Here is a 22,451-nt window from a genome sequence, read left to right as displayed (position 1 = left end):
TTTCTCTAACTTGAATTGATCATCTTTCTTGGGCTAGACTTAAGATTTGACTGACCTTTACTAATATCAAAACATTTTACATACATATGAATTTTCAGGGAAAAAAAATCATTCAAACTCCTTTCTCATAAAGATAGTACATTTTGCCAAATTCTTGCTTTTTTATTTTACTAGGACAATTAGCAAAAGTTTAAGCCTAGAAACAAATAGTTCATGTTTGGTAAAACTAAGATATTTAGGAGAAATTTAAAGTATCATTTTGAGGTATAAACATGACTGTGTTTTAAAGTTAAAAATCCTTATCAGTTTTTCTTATATTTTCTGGAACCCAAATCCCTTTGGACAGAGTCAAACTCGAATGTCAAACGAAATTCTATACTGAAGATATTTGTATGGGCATAGGTGAAACTTCAATTAGCTGACTTATGCTCAAAGAACATGCCTCGGTTTTGTAGCAAAAGATTAGTGCTGGAGTGTACATTTATTAACGTAGTAAGCTTAAATGAAGTATGTAAGGTTGGGATATATCCCTTTAGATGACTTTTCATCACTTAGATGAGAGGATGCTGACCAACTGCCATCGCTGAAATCCCAACTCAGAGGCAGAGCACGAAGTCAAATGGACACGAAACATAGGGCAGGCAGTTCATAAACCTTCATGCACAGTCCTCGGTAGCTGTGGGACCTGGGCCTCAGTGTGCTCAACTTCTCTCTCTCATTTTAAAGTGAAGAGTTGAAAAAGATGGTAACGTACATGCCTATATAGCTACTATTTAAATATCCTCCTAGACTGAGCTCCTGGAGATCAGGGTCCACGGCTTAATCATTTTATATCCTCTAGCATCACACACACCCCAAGGTAGGTGAACAAATGCAAGTGTGTTGAATGAAGAATGCATTCATTAACACGTAGAGATTTTCATCCATTCAAAGGATTTCTGTATTCCATTGTGTGTATCTGTTATACGATCTATTCTATACTTCAGACAACTTAAACTCACAGAATTAAGTAAGTAATGTACGTCAAAGATTTGCTTTAATTCTGGGTGACTGTGTGTGACACTGGGTTGTCTTATAAACAAACTTGTAACCTGACTTTCCTCTGTAAGGAATGTAGGTTGACTCAAACGTAAGGTTACAATTAGTCCAATAAACAATTCACGCAAGGATGACAAAAGGAAGAGCTAAGTTATTTAAAATCCAGGGATGGAACCAGAAAGCTGCAAGACTAGAAGACTTGACCAACTGCCTACATTTTTGCCCAGCTCCTGCCACACACATTCTGGCCCAGTCTGGGAGGGTAAGGTAAGTCTGGTATCAGCCACAAATATTCAAGAACTGACATTTTTTTTTTTAAAGCAATGAGTGTTAATCCTGCAAATATCAGTAGAAGGAACTATGAGTAGCAAATTACCAGAATATAAATAACTTTGACAGCTGATCGTGCGATTCATCTTCCTTCCACAAGACAGAATTTAGTTAAAATAAAACAACACTTTTTTAAGCCACAAAAATTCTTTAAAACCATCACTAACGTGGTTTCCTGGTCTTTCTTTACAACATGTTCTCATCTCTCTTTAGTCACTTATAACATCTAACTGTACATTTTTGGCTGCTTTAATTTTTAGACTGTTCCTTTCATCTTTTTTTCCTTAGGAACAGACAACACCTATAAAAATCTCTTTTCAAATAGTTTCATTGTAATTTCAATCTTCTCTCTCTCGCCCTACTTAAACTCTGTTTCTTCATCATTCTTCATATAACCTACTGCCTAGATATTTGATTATTTTTCCATTTCTCTATAGGAAGATCCTATTCAAATATTTTCAGACACATTCCATTCATATCTCCGTTGAACCAAGAATACAGTACGTAATACATCCTAAAAGCTCTTCCTTTAACAACTTTTTAGATTCAAGAAATTTTAGCTCAAGATTTTTGTTTAAATAATGTAAAAATGTACTCATTTCAAATCAATGGCATAAGGACCATGAACTAAACTTAAAATGTGGGGGGAAAAGGTGAATATTTTGCTTGTAAACCCTGGTTGTGTTATCTAGACTAAGAGGAGAAAAAGAGCAGAGGTGATGTTTTTACATTAAAATTGTTTTAATGGTAGTCTTTTTTTTGCTTTTGTCATTTAAGAAAAAAGAAATGTTTTATTCCTTTAATCCCTCCAGAGGATGAAAGAAAGACACAGCATTAGTGCATTCTTAGGTCACATCTTTGTAGGAGGGGCTCACTGATCAGGTGAAAAAACATAAGAACAGAATCCTACCAGACAGAAGCCTGAGTCTTTGTCCTAATTCTGCACGTAAGAGCTCAATGACCTTGGGCAAGACTCTTCAATATCCACCATCAATTTCCTCATCCATAAAATGAGGCAACTATATCTGCCCTCCCTTCCTCACCAAGGAGTTGCAAGTGCCAAGCAAAGTAATACAACAGGAATTAAAATACTGAGACACTGTACAACATAAGCTATCATTACTATTTGCTGATGGTACAGCTTAACAGGATCATTTTAAAAAAAAATCCAAGATATATTAAAAGAAAAAAAACTTTACAGCATTATTCACAATAGCCAAGAGGTGGAAGCAACCCAAAGGTCTGTTGACAGATGAATGGATAAAGAAAATGTGGCATCTCTATACAATGGAATATTATTCAGCCTTTAAAAAAGAAGGAAATTCTGTCACATGCTATGACCTTGAGGGCATTATACTGAATAAAATAAACCAGTTACAAAAGGACAAATACCATATGATTCCATCTATATGAGGTACCTAGAGCAGTCAAAATCGTGGAAACAAAGGAGAATGGTAGTTGCCAGGGGCAGGGGAGAGGAGGAAATGGAGAGTTGCTGTTCAATAGGTATAGAGTTTCAGTTTTGCAAGATGAAAAAGTTCTACAGATCTATACAACAGTGTGAACACAGTTAACAGTACTGAACCGTACACTTCAAAATAGTTGAGAGGGCAAAAAACATACTTTAGTGTGGTTAGTTGAAGGTAAATTGGAATTAAGTGGGATTTAAACAAAGTTAAAACAAAATAACAGCCTTTCTTGGACCCCTCAGTTACCAATCAATCTTGCTAACCTTAGAAAAGCAAATTGCGGGGCTGGCCCCGTGGCTTAGCGGTTAAGAGCGCGCTCTGCTGCTGGCGGCCTGGGTTCGGATCCCGGGCGCTCACCGATGCACCGCTTCTCCGGCCATGCTAAGGCCGTGTCCCACATACAGCAACTAGAAGGATGTGCAGCTATGACATACAACTATCTACTGGGGCGTTGGGGGAAAAAATGAATAAATAAAATTAAAAAAAAAAAAAAGAAAGAAAAGAAAAGCAAATTGCTGGTCAGCAAAGGCTCTGCCCCCAAAGAGACATTCACATAAGAGTGGGGGCATCTATAGTCCCAAATGCCCTCCCTCAGTCTTCCAGCCATGTCCCCCACTCCAGCAGTATTGAAGAACACCTGCCCAACATTTTTACAGCGTTTGGCTCACACCACTGCTAGTCCAACACTTACCACACTACTCTCACTGACACACATTTCTGGCATCATCATTAGACCATGAGCTTCTGGAGGGAGAAACCACATCTAACACATCTTTGATTTCTTTTCTAGTTCCTAGCTCAATAGCACAATACTATGCATCAAATGTTCGCTAACTGAATAAATTCTACTCTTTCATGGTTTTCAACATCTTTCAATTAGCTGTTGGTGGGGCAAAAAATCAAGAGCAGAGAGAGGTCGACTATTTTAAGTTCTGCGTAAAGGGCTTTGTGTTGTTCCCCGTTGATATTGGAGAGAAAAAGTAGAGGAACAATCATGTATTTATAGCTGTGTTTATAATAATACAAAGATGTTCAGTTACAGCTCTCTAAGAAAAAAAGAGGCTTGGGCTGCAAAGTTTATAATAATCCTTCCCAATCCATTTATGGTTTTGAAATAGCCAGAAGTCTGTATTATGTTAACAGTCCTTATAAGGGTTCTTACTCAAGAATGCAGTTTTAAATGTGAGCAACCTTAGCCTTCTAGAAGTTCCATTAATAAAACCCATAAATCTGTAAGACTGCATTGAATTAGATAGACTATCAGGTTCTCTTTAAAACATGTAACTCTTACCCATAAGAAACTTAAAACTTACTTGTAGGTAGATTGCCAAGATAAATATAACCATAAAGAAACAGGTAACAATATGTAATTTTATTCCTAAAATACTCAGGTGTTAGAAGAGAGCATGTGAGATCAAGAGAGGAGAGCGTGTTAACTTGCTCTTGACAACTGAGGCAGGAGTCTGTACCAGTGAGCTTAAGAAGTACAGAGCACACCTTTACTCTCCAGGGGCTCAAAGTCCAGTTCAGAAGACAGGACTCATGCCTTAGTCATGGGGATGCATGGGGATGCAACCTGACCTGACATGGTGAGCTGCAGGTCTGCAGCCACTGGACATTACAGATCCACCATACAGCACTCACCACCAACTTATAAACAGATAACTCAAATACAATAGTGACCATATATAATAGGGCATGGTGAACATAGACGTTAAAGAGGAAATGAAAATAGTGGTTTCATAACTTCTAATACAGACTCCCCGTTAGACACGGAACTTGATGGCAGGAGCCGTGTGTTCCAGCTGCCTACGCCCATACCAACCCCCTGACTGGGAACCCTGGGCTTGACATGTACCAGTTCATGCAATTATCACTGGAACCACAACTGAGCTCCACACATAACTTAACAAAAGGTCAAGCAGACAGTGCACGTAGAGGTGGAATCCAAATCCAGGTTTCTCCGAGTTGAGGAGTTGCAACAGAGACCACACGATCCACAACACCTAAAATATTTCCTATCTGAACCTTTACAGACAAAATTTGCTGATCCCTGGACTAAGACTTCAAGCTTGGGAGGATGTAGTTAACGTTGACAGAAATGGGAAAATGCAGAGAAGAGAGGGTTTGAAGGAAAAAATGGAGAGCTCGAGTTTAAGTGGGTGGCAGAACTGATAGAGATGCCAAAGAGGAAGACGGGCGATACTAACTCTAGGGAGAGAGGTCGGGGCAGAGGGGCAGACTTAAAGTGATGGTGGAAGCGGGAGAAGGATGAGATAATAAAGGGAAAGATGGCGGAGGTTTAAAACTCGTTATGGAGGTGAAGCTCTATATTCAAAGAAAAACTTACATGGAAGTCCGAATACATTAAATGAATGAAGAGAGAGCTGACTTGGCTGAACCCAGGAGGAATGCACAGAACACACCCTGCTGGACACCCCTTTGCCTCTGCAGCAGCTCCTAGGAATCCACCAGTTTGAAAACCAAAGGCATGCCTAAAGTGTTAAAAGCCAGAAGGTCAAGGTCTGAGCATTTGGTTGGATGGACTTCCAAACTTCAGTGGAGGGAAGCAGCAGAAGAGATTGAAAAGGAACAACCAGAGAGGTAGTAGAAATAGGTTTGTGTTGTAAACAACACCTGCCAGACAAAAGTGACTTAGTAGGAAGAAAACAAGAGGAGGCTTACAGAGAAGTCGAGGGAACGCTTAATAAAAGGTCAATGAGTTCGACTAGAAAGTCATGAGAGACCATCAATAGAGAGAGACAGAAATTCCTTTCAAGGAAGTGGGGAAGAAATGACAGAAATTGAAGCAAGGGGATAAAGCCTGGTATAATTAAGGTTGGCAGTAACAGGAAGGGAAAGAGGGGATGACAATTGGAAAGATATAAAAGGAAAAAAGCAAAGCTTTGTGTCTTTAGAGCATTTCCGGCCCCCAAGACACATTTTTTAGAACATGTTTAACATTTTTGGAAATAAAAAATTCTGCTTTGGATTGAAGGGTACATAAACACATCCGTGTTTCTTCTTTCTTGTGCAAAGGCAAGTTAGGGGAATATTTCCAACTGGGTAGGATTCTCCCAACATTTAAGGTATTTACGGACGAAGGAAATATGAGAAATACTTCTTTTCTTTTATAGTATGTTCAGTGCTAGATATGAGGAATAAAACATGGTCAACTGAACATATGCTTCCTCCCGAAAATATATTTTTTTGGAAAAAGTATAAACCCACAGACATAAAGAACAGGAAAAGAGATGGGAGTAGATAAAAAATGCAGAATATAGAAACAGTAGACAGTGGCAATTAACAGAGTAGCAAGAGTGAGAACATAAAGTACCAGGAGATTGGGGGCTCCTCTTTGGGGACAGCAACCAGACAAAAAGAAAATTACATTTTTGTAATTTACCCCATAAAATACCAGGAGTCAAGAAGCGTTGTCATTGCACTCAGAGCTTCCAGTAAGCTCTACAATGTCTTGCTCTTAATTATGAATAGACCACCAAATATCAAGCCTTTGAAGAAAATCTCCAGTATGTAAAAATAAAATTAAATAAAAATTAAGTTTAAAAAAGCAACAGTACAGGAACTTTAAAAAATTAATATCTTAAGAGATATAAGAGAAAACATTGCAACCATGGAACAAAAAAAAGGAAGCTACAAAAGGGGAGACGAGAAGAAAGCTCTTGGAAATTAGAAATTTTCAAAAGTAAAAATTTCGATAGATGGCTTAGAAGGTAAGTAGAGAAAAACTCAGTAGAACAAAAAGACGGAGGGATAGTAGAGAAAAAATGAGTAGAGAAGAAAACTCTAATTAAACGTCTGACAAACTAGAGAATCAGAAAATGAGGAAAATGCAGGAGAAAAAGCTGTCACACACACAAAAAATCATTCATTTTCCAGAACTGAAGTGACTGGCCCTTCACAATGAACATTCATATGAGAAGCCAGGCACAATAAATAATAAGACCCACAACCAAGCCAAAATTTCAAAACTCCAAAGGAAGAACAGTTCTCAATATATTAGAGAAAATTAAAAAAACAAAAAATCACACTGAAAGACAGAATGACACTGGCAATCATAACAGCAGTGCAGGAAGCTAGAAGACAACAAAATAATGTCTTTAAATTTCTGAAGGAAAATGTTTTTCATACATGAATACTATACCCAGCCAAACTATTAATTAACTGTGAGGCTAGAATAAAGAAATTTTCTAGTTGGCAAGATCTCAAAAAATTAACCTTTCTCTGGAAGGTTCCATGTTTTCTTGCTGCCAAGCCTTTCTTCCTCTTGGCCTTTACTGACATTACTTACTAGGTCTAGGAGGCATTTCCCTCTTCTCCACTCCCCACTCCCTACTTTCTAAGCTAAACTCCATCTGTCCATCCTGTAAGGTCTAGTTTTAAGCCACCACCTCCTCCAAGAAGGATTTCCTGTTCCTGCCAACAGGGTGCAGTCTTTTCCTCTGATGCTCACAGACTTCTCTACTCCCCTAAAGTACTTCCATTCTACTTCTTATTAGTATGACTTAAGGCCAAGACTTTTCTCCCTAAACAAACAGTAGCTTTCTGCAGGCAAAAGATCTGCCCGTTTCGTCTTTGTGGCTTGGCCTTGAAATCCCTCTATGCACCAACAGTGCCTAATACAATTTCTTTAATCCAGTAGACATTCACTGATGAAAGAACAATCGACTTAAAATTTAATGTTAATCCATTCTACTAAGAATACCACACTTAACCTATTTCATCTCTGCTCCAATCCCTTCCACACCCAGATTTCCAAACTCAGTCCCAGCAGAAGGGATCCTCTTGGGGGAGTGAGAGGGGAAAGAAAAACGTTATTCTTTCAATTAAAAAAAGATCATCATATGACCCAGCAATTTCACTTCTAGATATATACATGTGAGAAATGAAAACATATACCCATGCAAAAGACTTGTACATGAATGTTCATAACAGCATTATTCACAATAGCTACAAGGTAGAAACAACCAGATGTCAACCAACTGATAAATGAATAAATAAAATGTGATATATACAGACAATGGAATATTATTCGGCAATGAAAAGGAATAAAGTACTGATACATGCTATAGCACGGATAAACACTGAAAACATGTACGTGAAAGCAGCCAGTCACAAAAGACCACCCATTGTATGATTCCATTTACATGCAATACCCACAACAGACAAATCTATAGAGACAGAAATTCCAATAGCGGTTGCCTAGGGCTGAGGGGTTTGGGAAGAATGGGGAGTGACTGCTAATTTAGAACACAGGATTTCTTAGGGGGACAATGAAAATGTTCTAAAATTGATTGTAGCGATGGTTACACAACTCTGTGAATATACTAAAAACCATTGAATTGTATACTTTAAATGAGTGAATTATATCTCAATAAAGCTGTTTTTTAAAAAAGATCAATGTGGGAATAAATTAAACTCATACATAACTTGTCTTTAAGGCAAAATCAAAGAGCACCAGCTTAAATAAGGCAAGATTTGCAAAGTATGGCAAAACTGAACAGCATCAGAATGTCAACTGGGATCAGAAAATAGCAAATTAAAAAACAAGGTCATGTCAGTTGACATTTATTTGCCTCAAAATTAATAGACAATCTGTTCACTGTTGAGTTTACTAGTTTAAGAGAAGCCATACAAAGCGCTAATGAAAAGTACTGGGTTTTATGGAGCACAGAGGGCCTGCTTATATAACCTTTTGTAGGTCACTTACTTTCAAAAGGCAGTGTCTCTACTTTCATTACTCGTCAATCACCTTACTGCATAGATGTATCCTTAAGGCAACTAATGGATAATGTAGTTCATATTTATAGAGGGCTGGGACCTGAAAATACTGCTGAGGTTTAGTCCAGGCATTTGCAAAGACTTATTGCGTGTGATCTGCAGATCAGTGAGTTTAAGTACCCACTTATAAAATCTTCCTGGTTGAAGGATGCTATGGTGGTTACAAAATAAACGTAGAAAATTTTTGCTTCTTCCAAAACGGATGCGCAAAGTGTTTTAAACTATCTAAAATTAAATGATGAGTTCATCTATTTTTAAAATTTAAGGCTTCATTTTGAAATAGACCCCACAAAGGCATGGTAGAGGGAAATAGATAAAAATAATGAATGAGCAATCTACAATCCCTCTTTTGCATTCCTTCTTCAAGGATATTGGAATTAATAAACTAGACCTACCAAACTATGATTTTAACATAAAGTAAACTTAAATCCTAGTACTCCTATCTTCTTTCACAGCATGTTCAAATTCTCACCCTAGTGTAACTCATTTGAATACATCAAAGGTTTAAGATATTGACCTAATTTTAAAGAAGAAAAACAGATGTAAATTAACTATTTTCATTAAACATAGGAAAGAGCCCTTCAATTATTTTGCCTTTGTTTTAAATTCTCTTCATTTTCTTTCATCTTCTACATCATTTGTAACTAGCAACTTTTTGTCTGTACGACAAGTAATATGAACCTGGCTTGATTTAGGATCAATATTTTGATCCACACTGGGTTGAAAGATATTTAAAGATATTTAAAAGTTCTGTGCAGCTATGTCACTTAACTCAAGATTTACAGCACACGGTCTTAGACAAAAATGCCCCAGAGAGGTAAGTAAAGACTTTGAAAACCAAACCTACAAGACATCGAATTGTATGATGATGTGGTATGAATCCAAGAAACTGTTTAATTTTGGTATGTGAAAATCACATGAATAAATTAGTGCAAACAGAACACTCTTATTTCTGGAATACAAACTGTTAGTTTTTTTCTTGACTTTTCTTTGCACCTTGGTGCAAAATATAGAAGGTAGAATTCAGATCTAAATCAAAACATATATTAGCTACACCACAAACTTGTGGCAATAAACTTTACTAGTCATGCATCATTCTTTTTCTTCATTATTTAATTTCAACTTCGTAATTTTTTTATTGTAGTAAGAGCATTTAACAAGAGATCTACCCTTTTAACAAATTTTCAAGTGTACAGTACAATACTTACTGTTAACTATAGGCACAACGTTGTACAGCAGATCTCTAGAAATTACCCATCTTACATAACTGACACTTTATGTCTGTTAAATAGCAACTCCTCATTTCCTCCTCCCCCAGCCCCCGGCAACCCCCATTCTACTCTCTGCTTCTATGAATTTGATTACTTTAGATACATCATATGAGTGGAGTCACAGAGTATGTGTTCCTCTGTGATTGGCTTATTTCACTTAGCTAATGTCCTCCAGGTTCATCCATGTTGTTGCATCATAACGTTTTAAATGGTTAACTTTGGTAGGGCAGATTAGCTAATGGCAACTGGACCACACCTTGCTTTATCAGCTCCCTGCTCCTGCTGTTTATGAGCCGTCTTGCAGTCAAGACTGTCAGACCTGGAGATGACTGCCCTGCCAGCTGAGGTGAGAACACTGTTTTGATGTACAGAAATACTGCTTTTTAAAAGTCAAGGTCTCCTGGCAGTTCCCCTGTAAACTACTATGGCAGCTGTGCTAGAGATCATGAATATTACATAAGGGCTGTCCATGCATTCAGACCAGAATCTCCACACCACGATTCCCATAGCAACACACAGATTTTACTCATCTCAGAGATGAAGCAGCCAGCAGAAGTATTCTAATGTTACCCTTGATTTTTTTCACAAGATCACCACAGTACTTACTCTTTTTTCAAAGCAGGAGTTTTTTCAAAAGAAAACCAACAACTGTGTCAAAATATGTTCATTTAAAAGTTACCGAGTATCACATAAGCCAAGGTACCTTAAACTTGAATAACAACGTATGCTTTAGAAATAGCTGCTATTCAAATGACTGCATAGGAAGATGAATTCGAATCATTACAATTACAGTCTCAGCTCAATTCTGTACTTATATATTTCAAATCTGATTTCCAATTCCGTTTCCATACATACGCACTTTATTATTACGGGATGGAGAAGAAAGTACTCCAAGTGAAGAAATATTTTTAATGAATAAAATCCTTTGTTGCTTTATTTTTGAAAAGCATTATGCAATGCATTTTTTAGATATAAGAAAAGACTAATATAAAACACCTACAGAGTAAAATTTGGGGGAAAGATTGTTCAAGTCTAAGAAAAAAAACATTAGCTTGAAGAAAGTTTGTTTTTCTAAACAGAGAAATGGTTTACTGGAAAAATGAAGGAAAATCATTTTGATATTAGATGGGTTTTCCTCTTTGTATATTCAGGGATCCTTTTTTGTGTCTAAATAAACCATCCTCGCATGGAAACAAGTGGTTTGGACTATAAAACAACATAAAGGCAAGACCACTCATATATCACACTTGAAGCTCCACGTCTTGAAGTCTTTTAAACCAGACACTGAAATACCATAAGAAGCCAAACATTCCCTTTAGGAGCAACTTCCACAGGTGGCCCATCACGGACCCAGCACAACTGGCAAAGAAAGCGCTTGGCAGGGGGGGAAATGGTTTTACCTTTGATTTTTCCAACTGTGCCTGGGCCTGTCGCTCTGCTTCTCTGCGCACTGCCTCCCGATCTTCCTCCAAAGAAACATCTGAATCAGATGGACGGCTGGTGTAGGAGTCTGCCGAACCCTTGGGAGGAAAATTTACATTTTAAAATAGATTCCATCTATGATGTTTGCATTGGAAAAGTCTCATCGACACAGCAGTGAGCTTCCTAGATTGTGCTATAAATTCCTGAAAAGAGGAGAAAATAACCCATTTTGTGGCAAACCATCCAGAAAAATCCTGCTCTGGTTTGCAGACCATTCACTAGGATAGTGGTGTCTACTAAGTTCCCATTCCTGCCCAAGCCTTATGTTCCAATGGATATCCTTTCTGGAAGCCAGAACAAGGTCCTTTATAATTAAACCAGCTGCGTGGTGCAGTGCAGGGCTGAAGGGCATAGATGGGTTTCAAGGATAGCTTCAAGAACAATCTACACGCCAAAGCAGGTATCTACAACTCAAAAGAAGATACGTCTAATAAAAAAACATAAAAGAAAGTCTAACGAGTTAAACACTTGAACTCTCCGAAATGTCACTAGCGCGAGATGACTCCCACTTTAATCTTAAGCATCCTTTTGTGCCCTTTTTATTCACCTGATACCTTCTCTGACAAGCCCGTGAGACGACAGCAGCCAGCTTCACTCAATCTTTAAGCAACACATTTTTCAACACCCTTAAATAGAGGTTTAAGAAAAGCTGTCTACAGAAAACACCGGCCCGGGATATCTCCTACAGCAATAAATCACAACACGGGAAAAAGAGCTCTGAAAATTACAGGACTCTCCCTGGCTCCCTCTCTCGAAATCAGGATCATATTACTAAACCACGGGATCCCCTGCCAGCACTCACTGCAACAGCAGAAGCGACGACAAAATAACGTCTCCCCCAAACGAAAGCCCTTGAGCTTACACAGATATCCGAATTCTTCAGCCTTCCTCCCTTGGCTCTTTTCAGAAGCCTGACCCAGGTAGCCTTCATTAGCCAGACAGCGCTTTTCTCGTCCGCAGCTGCAGCCCCGGGCACAGACCCTGCGTGCGCGCCGAGCCCTGGAGAACCTCTGCTCCCTTCCTATCCATGCTCTGGGCAAGCCCCTCTTCTCGTCCCTTTCTGCCTCCGGGGCTTTCACTCCCTACCCCGGAGGACTCCAATCCAAGGAGATTCTTATTTTCCCATTCCAGGGGGGGAAAACAAACACTCGAATGCTTTATATTGCTTTAAAAATAAAGAACACTTCAAGTGCATTCAAAGACAGGCACCAACTCGTTCTCAACTTAATGCATCTTACTACCCTAAAGACTCGCTTCCCTCCTCTTGGATTGTTAAAGGAAATTAGTTGTAAGAGAACCTTTAAAAAAAAAAAAAAACCCTAGTGCAAAACGTATGCAGTGATATTTGCAAGTGCAAAGTTCAAGCCTTATCTTCAGAGATCTGGAGGGGGAGGGCGGAGGACGCACTCACCGCACTGGGCATGCTCTATATGTAGCCTTTTTAAACGCAGATGCTCACATCACACTGTTAGTCTATGTCAAATTGCCATTTTGCATCCGAAGTGTAAACAGCTGGAAAGGGCTCTTCGGTTCTATAGTAACAGGCACATGGTATGTTTGTCATGTTTCCGTTTCAAATGAAACACTCTCTCCAAGACAAAGCATGTAATGTTTTCATTTAATGATCCCTTTGCATTACCCTGCTTCAGAAAGTATATCCTATGCCGGAAGACAATTCATAGATAATAAATAGTATATACATTATTGGACAGCAGAAATGAAATAATGCTCATCAATCATAATATCAAACTGCTTTTGATTGCCTGCCATTTCCCAAACAAGATGCAAAAGAGAGATTTGCCCATTTAATTAGGACCTGAAAGTAATCACAGCAATGAGTTTAACCGAGCTCAAAATGACTTGGAACTGCTTCTCCAACTGAGAAACTACTACTGGAAATAAAGTCGCTGGAATAAATAACAGTGTGAATTATTATATCAATAATTACGAAGAAATTTCAAAGCTTGGCTCGAGTTAGGATTCATAGAACAATTGAGTCCAAATCTTCTTGATTGAGGTTTGAGAAGGAAAGATACTTCATTTTCTGTACTAACGGGATTACATTTTTTTTTTTGGTGAGGAAGATGGGCCCTGAGCTAACATCTGCCAATCCTCCTCTTTTTTTTGCTGAGGAAGACTGGCCCTGGGCTAACATCCATGCCCATCTTCCTCTACATTATATGGGACACGGCCACTGCATGGCTTGCCAAGCGGTGTGTCTGTGTGCGCCCAGGATCCGAACCAGCGAACCCCGGGCTGCCTCAGCAGAGTGTGCAAACTTAACCGCTTGCGCCACCGGGCCGGCCTCGGGATTACATTTTTCAAGTTTGCTTATGAATAAATACACACTTCCGGGTTTCTTAAAGTAAACATAAAATTCTATCACCGCATTCCAAACTACATTTTTGTTTGAGTGTGGTGGGGGGAATTTATTTTGTAAAGTCTCATACAAATGAAAGAATAGTGTTCTTAAGAAAATCTTCCTCACTTTTCCTCTCTTCCTTGTTCCTTCCTTCCTTCTCTCCTTCCCTTCCTTCCCTTCTTCCTCCCTCCCTTCCTTCATGTCATCTTTGGGCTAAGACCAATCTTCATGCCATAAATGCTAGAAAATACAGTAGAATAGGGGCTTTAGAATAAAAGCTACAGATCGAATGCACCTCAATTGTGGATCATAATATAAATTAATAAATAGATTATTTATATTGTTAGGAAGTGAATGTAAAATGCATGGAGGATAGAAAATGCATTGCAATTTTTTGTCCCAGTAAAATTCACAAGGGAGATATGAGTTTTTCTACACCAACACACATGCTAGGGGATTCCTAATCTTCCCAGAGGGTTTCCTACAGCAGGCGTGGCACAGTACAAAATTACCAGGAAGCACAATTAATACCCCATAAAGGATCTCGGACACCACTGTCACAAATGTTGGCATTTTAAACCCAATCGCCTGGCCAAACGTTCAGGTCACACCTCAGTGAAGATACAAAAACTTCTGTTATTAAGAACCCCATAATGAGAGGAAGGAGCATAACACACACACACAATTGTGTGCAATCTCATTCCCTTTCAGACAAAATAAGATTTAAAATGTGCTTTGCTAATAATCAGATGTAACTTTTAATTGCACATTTTGAGACCTGTTTCCAGGTTCAAATAATTAAGCAGTTAAAAAAAAAGCTACATTGACTTTTGGCAATGACCTTTTGAATATTTGCAACAATTTATTAACCTTTGACTATTTTACAATATGAGATGTGAACGTGAACTGATGTTTAGTGTAATTGATAGAAGGAGCCACATTACTTTCATTCCTTCTATATACACATATATATATGTGTATGTGAATGTGTAGTATACACATTCAAAATATTTTTCATTCTAGAAGTTACAGGTGCCCATTGTAGAAAGAGAGAGACACAAATAACCAGCATCTTAAATCCTCCCACCCAAAGATGGCCACTATTAAATAGTAACATGCGTTAGCCTCCAGAGTTCTTGCCTTTTTCAAAGTCACCCTCCCCACATATGCAATACAATTAATCTCCTTCCTTCTGGGAGTGTGGATTTATGCAGTTAGAAGGGATAGATCTAATTAAGCTTTGTCTCCAGTACCATATGGACTTTCTGGGTCATTCTTCCTCAAGTAGTCTTCGGTCAGGAACAGCTGGCAATCACTTCCATAACTCCAGGATAGGTAATTACAAGACGCACCCTTGATCTCTTGGGCTCCTACCATGTGATTAGATGATCTTTTGTAGTCTTTGTCCTTGCAGGCACATCACGTGTTCAGCTACCCATATTTCCTTTTCTACGTCTGAATATCCTCATTCCTCATTGTACAGTTCCAGAAGGCAACTTGCACCTAACGACCACCAATAATAGCTCAACCAGGATCTTCTCCTTTTAGTCCCAGAACTCTCACTCCAATTATGTGATCTTTGCTTACAGGAAAATTTAGTTTATTGGATGAATTGATGCTTTTCTCTACTCTTCAGTTTCTTTTTCCACCTTTACGTCAAATATTTGCACAAAAAGCATCAACCGTTTTCTTTAGCATATATTTTGTATTTATAAAGTTTGCTTTTTTGATGTCGTCTTCTACTCTTTCACAGTGATAAATATTTTCAGGATCAGTTTTCTTGAGCGTTCTTGTATTTTCTCTTTTAAAGCCAAAAGGATAAGAGTCATAAGCCTATTCAGAAGTGGCATTTTTGATCACAAATTGGTCATCTATTTCTGTAGGAAATCTTCATATGAAGTCTAAAGCAATGCTCTTGGGCAAAATCAATTTCTCACGGTATCCTCGGGCTAGTTTGATTCTAGACAAAGCTATGTCCAACTCCCAATCCTCAGGACTTCAAACGCCCTCCTCACGTATAGGACTATGCTAAGGCAACGGCAAACCTGACTTCAACTGTTTCCTCCTGACCTGCCACGGACAGACACACATCCCATTGCCACACTGGTCAGGCCCACATTTTTAGAATAAAGCAAAATGGGATAGACTTCTGAGGCCAAAGATCAAGGGGAAAGGGTCTGTCTGTCTTGCACGGTCTGCTTGTGTTGGTTGGGGGAGATAATTCTTCCATTTCTCATATCATCATCCCTTTTCACAGTTTAGAAGAATTAACATTTTTTTCTGTGATGAGATCTTGATCTCTCTAAGAATTGCTAACCCCTGCTTTGTTGATTTCTTCACAAACAAAACCATAAACTCTTTACTGATAATGAGAGTTCCTGACTCCCAAAATTCAACCATGATATGGGCTATTGAGATGAAGCACATTTTCGTTAAGATTGTATACTTTAGTTTGCAAATGTCACATAATAACTGTTCAAATCCATCCAGCAAAGAAATCTCAAATGTGATTGGCCTACCGTTTGGCTTAATGTCAAAGTACTCATGGAGGTGATGGTAATCAATCTATGCGAGTTCATCCCTGTTTGTTACTTTCATGATTATGTAAAAGCTAAAATGTTAGCTTCAATTTTCTCGAGAATATAGGAAAATATATAAACTTTGTGTAGTTATAGTATGTTCTGATGAAGAGATTAAATTTTACAAAAAAACATGCATTTACAACTGTTAAGTGCTATAACTGTAAGTTAAACGTTGAGAATATGACTATGAAAAAGATTAAAGCTTCCTTTCTGTCATGGAGCTTGATATTCTAGTGAAGGAGACCAATTTTAAAAAAGTTATCAAAAAATAATTATAATGAGAAAAAATAACAGGCTGAGATAATAGAATGAATGGTGGGAAGATGCTACTTTAGTTAGGATGATGAGATAAACTCGAAATAATATTTAAGCTAAAACCCAAAGGGTAAAGGGAAAAAGTTAGCCCTGGGATGTGCCGAGAAAAGAGATGTTCAGGCAGAGGGAACAGCGTATGCTAAGGCCCTGCGGACAGGGAATGCTTAGCAGTTTGAGGAACTGAAAAGAGGTCACTGTAGTTAATATGCTACTTTTTCAAGAGTATTTAAGCTCTCTCCTCTCTCCCCCTCGTCTTTTTCTTACTCTACAAGTAGATACACACTCAAGCACACCTAGAATATGGATTCTGGGAGTCCTTGTTTATATGGCATCACCTCACAGAAAAACTCCTTACACATATTTGATTTTCTTAATTAGCAGTGGCATTTAAGTTGTCAGTAAATTCCACATTATTGGAACAATCATGTTTTCTGAGATTTAAACAGACTTCTCTGATTTTCTTCCTTCTAAATCCAGCACTATCTCTTAAAGGCTAAAGTCAGTATATTTTTGAGATTGTTCTATATAATGTTAAGAATTAGGGCAATCACTTTAGTAAGATTAGACTATGTATATGAATAATAATAATTGCTCATTTCTAATGAATGCTTACACTGTGCTAACTCACAAGCATTACATAATTTAATCTCTAATCATCTCCATTTTTACTGATGAAAAAACTGAGGCATAGAGAAGTGAAGTTACCTGACAGAGGTTACAATGCTAATAATCAATACAGGTAGGAGTCAACTTTTAGCAATCTGAATTCAAGTTCCATGCATGCATCAATTCATAAAAATAAAAGCCAGAACAAATCCCTACATGCAACTGATGTTTATGTTAATCAAAAACGTATATTTTTTTGTCTGCCAGGCTCACATATAGCCATTTCTAACGGTTATAGAGTGTCAAGATGACTTCCAGGTTCTTCGCTTTATCTTTGCCAAACTTGGCGCGTGTGCATGTGCACGTGCACACTCCCGCTCTCGCACGCGCACTCTCTCTCACCCCCCCCCCACACTACACATATGCATCTTCTCAAATTTTATCTTTCCAAAAGGCACAATGCAGGTACAACGAGGGTCCAATGAAACAGATAATTTCTCATTCATCAACGTAATGCTAGTTTGTGGAAAGGATTCGAAGAGTTGGCTGCTACTCTGAAATTTTCCTCACTTCAGAGTATCTCAAAAGTATAAAGCATTCTTTTCATTACTTATCTACAATGGGAAGTAGAGAAGTACAAAAGGAAAACAATGGAAGTCAAGAAACCAGCTATTTAAATTTTTCTCTTTTCCCTGAAAAGGAACATAACTTTGGCAAGCTGGCCCCCCGCAGCATTTTTGGCAGCTAATCTTGCCTGAGGCTGGCTGGAATTCAAGTGTCTTCTGAGTGACCTTTCAGTTCAATAGGAACAGTTGCTGGTTTTCAGCACTGAAGCTGAAGTTATTAAAAAGTACTAATGGTAGGTCTAAAGCTCAGAGACGTGACTAACTCACATATCTTTAAGAGTAATATATTAAAACACCGTTATCACCAAACGATTCCTTAAAGTTGAGGGTATGATGGCTGTTTATATTTTGCAGAAGAGCTTCTGTCCAATATTTGGAAAATTTGACGCTGTCAAAAAGAACCATTTTCAAAAAGTTAAAATTAGATGGCCGATTTTAATATTATTTTGAATTTTGGATTTCGGGCATAGGATATATAATTTTCCTTAATAATTACATTACAATATTTTGTGTGTGTGTGTCTGTTGGGAGAGTGTTTTGGGCCTTTAATATATATTTAGTGATGGTGACAGATGACAAGAATTTTTCATGCTATATAATTTCTTACAAAAAACTTTACTGTTCAGTCATGAGAATGGAATGAGTAGTCAAGAGGAAGAAAAATAGTGCCTGGGAGAGTTGGACTTTCTCAAAACATTGCTGAAGAAAATTAAATTAAATGAGGGAAAAGGAGTGAATAAGTCAATCGTACATAGGAAGTTTTTGGTATAGGAATTTATGGTGGGTATAGATACTGCCAGAAACTCTGTGTGGACATCACTACCTTTACTCTTTCTACTGGATCATTCCAAGGAGCACACACACATGCTCTTATTTCTAAGAAAACCTTCCCTTGACTTCATTTTCTCTGTCAGCTCCCACTCCATTTCTTTGCTCTCTTTTGCAGGAAAAAATGCCTAAAAGAAGTTGTCTATCCTCACTTCAATTCTTCTCTTCCAATTCTTTCTTAAACCTACTTTCTCCCACCACTCCACCAAAACTGCCCATCAAGGTCACCAGTGACATATGGCTAAATCCAATGGTCAGTTCTCAGTGTTCATCTTACTTGACCCATCAGTAACATTTAGTATAGTTATTTAGTATACTCCCTATCCTGTATTCGCTTTCTCAACTTGGCTTCCAAGAAACCACTCTCTCGGTCTTTCTCTCACCTGTTGGCTATTCCTTCTAAGTCTCCTTTGTGTATATCTCCCCTTCCACCCATCTCCTACACTCTCCCCTCACACACACCTCCTTCTTTCTGCTCCAACCTCGCTGGCCTCCATGAAGTTCCTCACAGGCATCTCCCTAGATTTTCATATTACTATCACCTCCTTCAAGTCTTTGCTTCAAAGGTTGCCTTCTCAATGAGGCCTTCGGTGACCATCCTATTTAAAATTGTAATCCCCACTGCTTGCTCTCCAGTATCTCTAATCTCACTTACCCTGTTGTACTTTAAAAAAAAAAAAAAATAGTGCTGGGGTTGGCCCCGTGACGTAGTGGTTAAGTTTGTGTGCTCCACTTTGGCAGCCTGTGGTTCACAGGTTCAGATCCCCGTCGCGGACCTACATGCTGCTTATCAAGCCATGCTGAGGCAGGCATCCCACATATAAAGTAGAGAAAGATGGGCACAGATGTTAGCCCAGGGCCAATCTTCTTGAGCAAAAAGAGGAGGATTGGCAACAGATGTTAGCTAGGGCTAACTGTCCTCACCAAAAAAAAAAAAAGTGCTTTTATCTTCTAATGCATAATATAATTTACTTATTATATTTATTGTTTAGCATCTGTCGCTCTCCAATAGGATATTATTTTCTGTTTCATTCACTCATTTATCCCACGTGCCTAGAATAGTGCCTGGCACAGAATCCATACTCTATAAACATTTGTTGAATGAATAAGAGTTACCAGAAAGAGAGAGCCTATTCTTTCTCACATCCTTTATCTTGAAGCTCTTCCACTCTACGGGGTTCTATTTAGCATTCCTAAACATTTCTAAATCTTCTTAAACATCCCCAAACATTCTCATGTCTCTTTCTTATTCAACACCAACAGAAATCTGAATGACCCATAGTCAATGACCAATAAATATTGGCTATAGTGAGTAAAAGAATCAAAGACTTCAGCCTGAAGATATACTTGTTTGTCATACACCTCAATAAATACCAAGTTCATTAACTTAGTATAAATGTCAACTCTAGGTCAGTTGATTAAATAAACATGTTCCATAACAAGCAAGCCACTCAAAAAAAAAAAGAAAAAGAAAAAGTCATTATATTTAAAATTTATATAGCATCCTTCTTCCAAGAAACATAAGAAAGATTTTATATTTTGAAAAGACAATTAAAGCTTATTTTCTATGAAGCTTCTTTTCCCATTAATTCCCCTTCTTCATTCCAGGGACTTGAAGTTCCATTCCCAGAGCTGCTAATGACTCATTTTGTAGCCATAGGGAAGTCACGTAAATACTCCCAGGGCTAATTTCTCCCTCTGTAAAATGAGTATACTAAATCGAAGCTACTAGAAACAATATTCTTGAAAATTTTCTTACAGATGGTTGAAAATATATTGTAAATATGACATATTGTATGACTGTTTACTGACTGTTGCTTCTCATGCACCATCCCTGCCATTCCTGTGAGGATAGAGTGTCAATTCACAGCAGAAAATGTGACTATACATATAACTTCTAGTAAGAGAGAACATTTGAAACCTCAGGCCAGCACAGGAGGAAGATATTTCTTCAAGCAATTTTGGGTAATATATTTAAAAGGAATGCAACTGACTAACTGGACAAATACAAAACTCTGGAACATCTTAATAGGCTCTCCATTACTAATAAAGGTCACATCAAAAGATGACACGTCCAGCAGCGGGCCTTTGTTTGAGTGGCAGAACAATCAAACAGTGAATCTTGGCTTCCGCCTTCCAGAGAGAATTCTCCCAGGTGGCAATGAGCAATCAACCCACAGACATTAAAGGAGAGCCATCATACATGTCCTCCAGGAGCTCCACTGCTGTCAAAACGGATATGGCTTCAGCCCTTAAAGACTTTACCCTCTGAAATTTCCTTTGCATATGCAGAAGTTATACTAATTGATAAGAAAAAAAAATGAGACCAATAGATAGAAATAGACAAAGATTCTGAATAGAAAATTCACGAAAACATCAGCTAGTCACAAGCATCTACAAAAAGTGTTCAACCTCACTAAATTAAACACGATACCATGTCCTCATTAAACTAGTACTCTTTGCAAAGTACCAGTTCACAACGTTGTGAGGATACATTAAAACTGATGCTGTCACATCAGTTTGTTGATAGTTTTTGACTTTCATACAACCCTTTGGGAAAACAATGTTCTTTTTGTTTGTATCTAGATATATATCTTGACCAATAATTTGTATCTAGATATATATCTAGAATAATAATTTCACTTCTGTGACTTTTCTTAAGAAAATTCTTAAATCATAGTCTATAAACCTAGTAGATTATTACAAACCTTAAAAATAGTTACCAAGATGAAAGAGCATTAAAGGCAAATGTTTAGGATCATCATAATTGGTAAAAAAATAAAATAAACTGAATCATTTCTATAACCATATACATTCATGTATGTAAAATTACTGAGAGTACACAAAAATGACAGAAGAGATAGGACTGGATTCATTGTTTTTTTTAATTTGGGGGGCTAATTTAAATTTTTTCTGTAATGTTACTATTTTTGTGAATAGAAGTAAAAAGCTCTTTCTTATTGCAATTGAAATGTCTGACAAATACTCTGAAAATATTTTTGGTGTTGCAAAAAAGAGGGTTGGCAGATACATATTTTCTCTAATTAGTTGATTTAACCTGACAGTTTTTTGCACGTGAGGAAGGGAGACGAGCTCTGGGTCTCCTAAAGGCTCTTTACGTACCTTTAAAAAAAAAGAAATAAAGTAAATGTTGATGCAGGAATTATTATCAGGGAAGAAAAAGAATTAAAAGAAGAGTACTTAGACATGAAACATTAACATTTTAAAGGATTACTTTTCTCTGTAGAAAATGTATTAAAACGATTATTTTAAATTTCCACTGAAACATTGGACTTTTCTTATATGACTACTTAAATAATTTTTTGGTACTAGGTTAGATATTTAAGCAGGCCAAATGACTCAGTAATTTGGTAGTAAATTATTAATATACTGTTCTAAAAGTTTAACCTTCCGGAAAGATATGACTTTGGTTCAGAGAGATTTAATATTAAAAATAGGCTACACGATCAGGGATTTGGCTGGAAAAGTGCCAGTGGTATGGAGCATTTAGTAATAAAGCATTGCAAAGTACCCCACTGACCTAAAATAGTTAATGTATCCCTTAAGCAGCTAACAGACCTTCAGGAGGTGATTTAAGAACTAGAGACAATCTGGTTCATACAAATCTGTGTTTAGAAATAGGCTGAAAATTTTAGATTGTTTAGCTAGAAATGTGCTCTTGGTGATATTAATATAATAATAATGTTAGAAAATCCAGACTATATTAAGAATGTTTAACA

General features: G+C 37.7%; 1 protein-coding gene across 3 annotated transcripts in view; it reads right to left on the bottom strand.

Moving 5' to 3' along the window:
- Positions 1 to 22,451, bottom strand: part of CACNB2 (calcium voltage-gated channel auxiliary subunit beta 2) — a 356,001-nt gene that overhangs the window by 114,302 nt on the left and 219,248 nt on the right. For 2 of the 3 annotated variants that reach the window (XM_058532512.1, XM_058532513.1), the window contains exon 3: positions 11,311 to 11,430. In XM_058532512.1, the coding sequence (XP_058388495.1) occupies positions 11,311 to 11,430 (120 nt within the window). Of the gene's footprint in view, positions 1 to 11,310; positions 11,431 to 12,254; positions 12,515 to 22,451 lie in introns of those variants that run through there. The other variant, XM_058532514.1, reaches the window with a different exon arrangement.

This window comes from Diceros bicornis, chromosome 36 (genome assembly GCF_020826845.1).
Source record: "Diceros bicornis minor isolate mBicDic1 chromosome 36, mDicBic1.mat.cur, whole genome shotgun sequence".
Lineage (NCBI taxonomy): Eukaryota > Metazoa > Chordata > Mammalia > Perissodactyla > Rhinocerotidae > Diceros > Diceros bicornis.
This window is presented reverse-complemented; position numbering and strand designations above follow the sequence as displayed.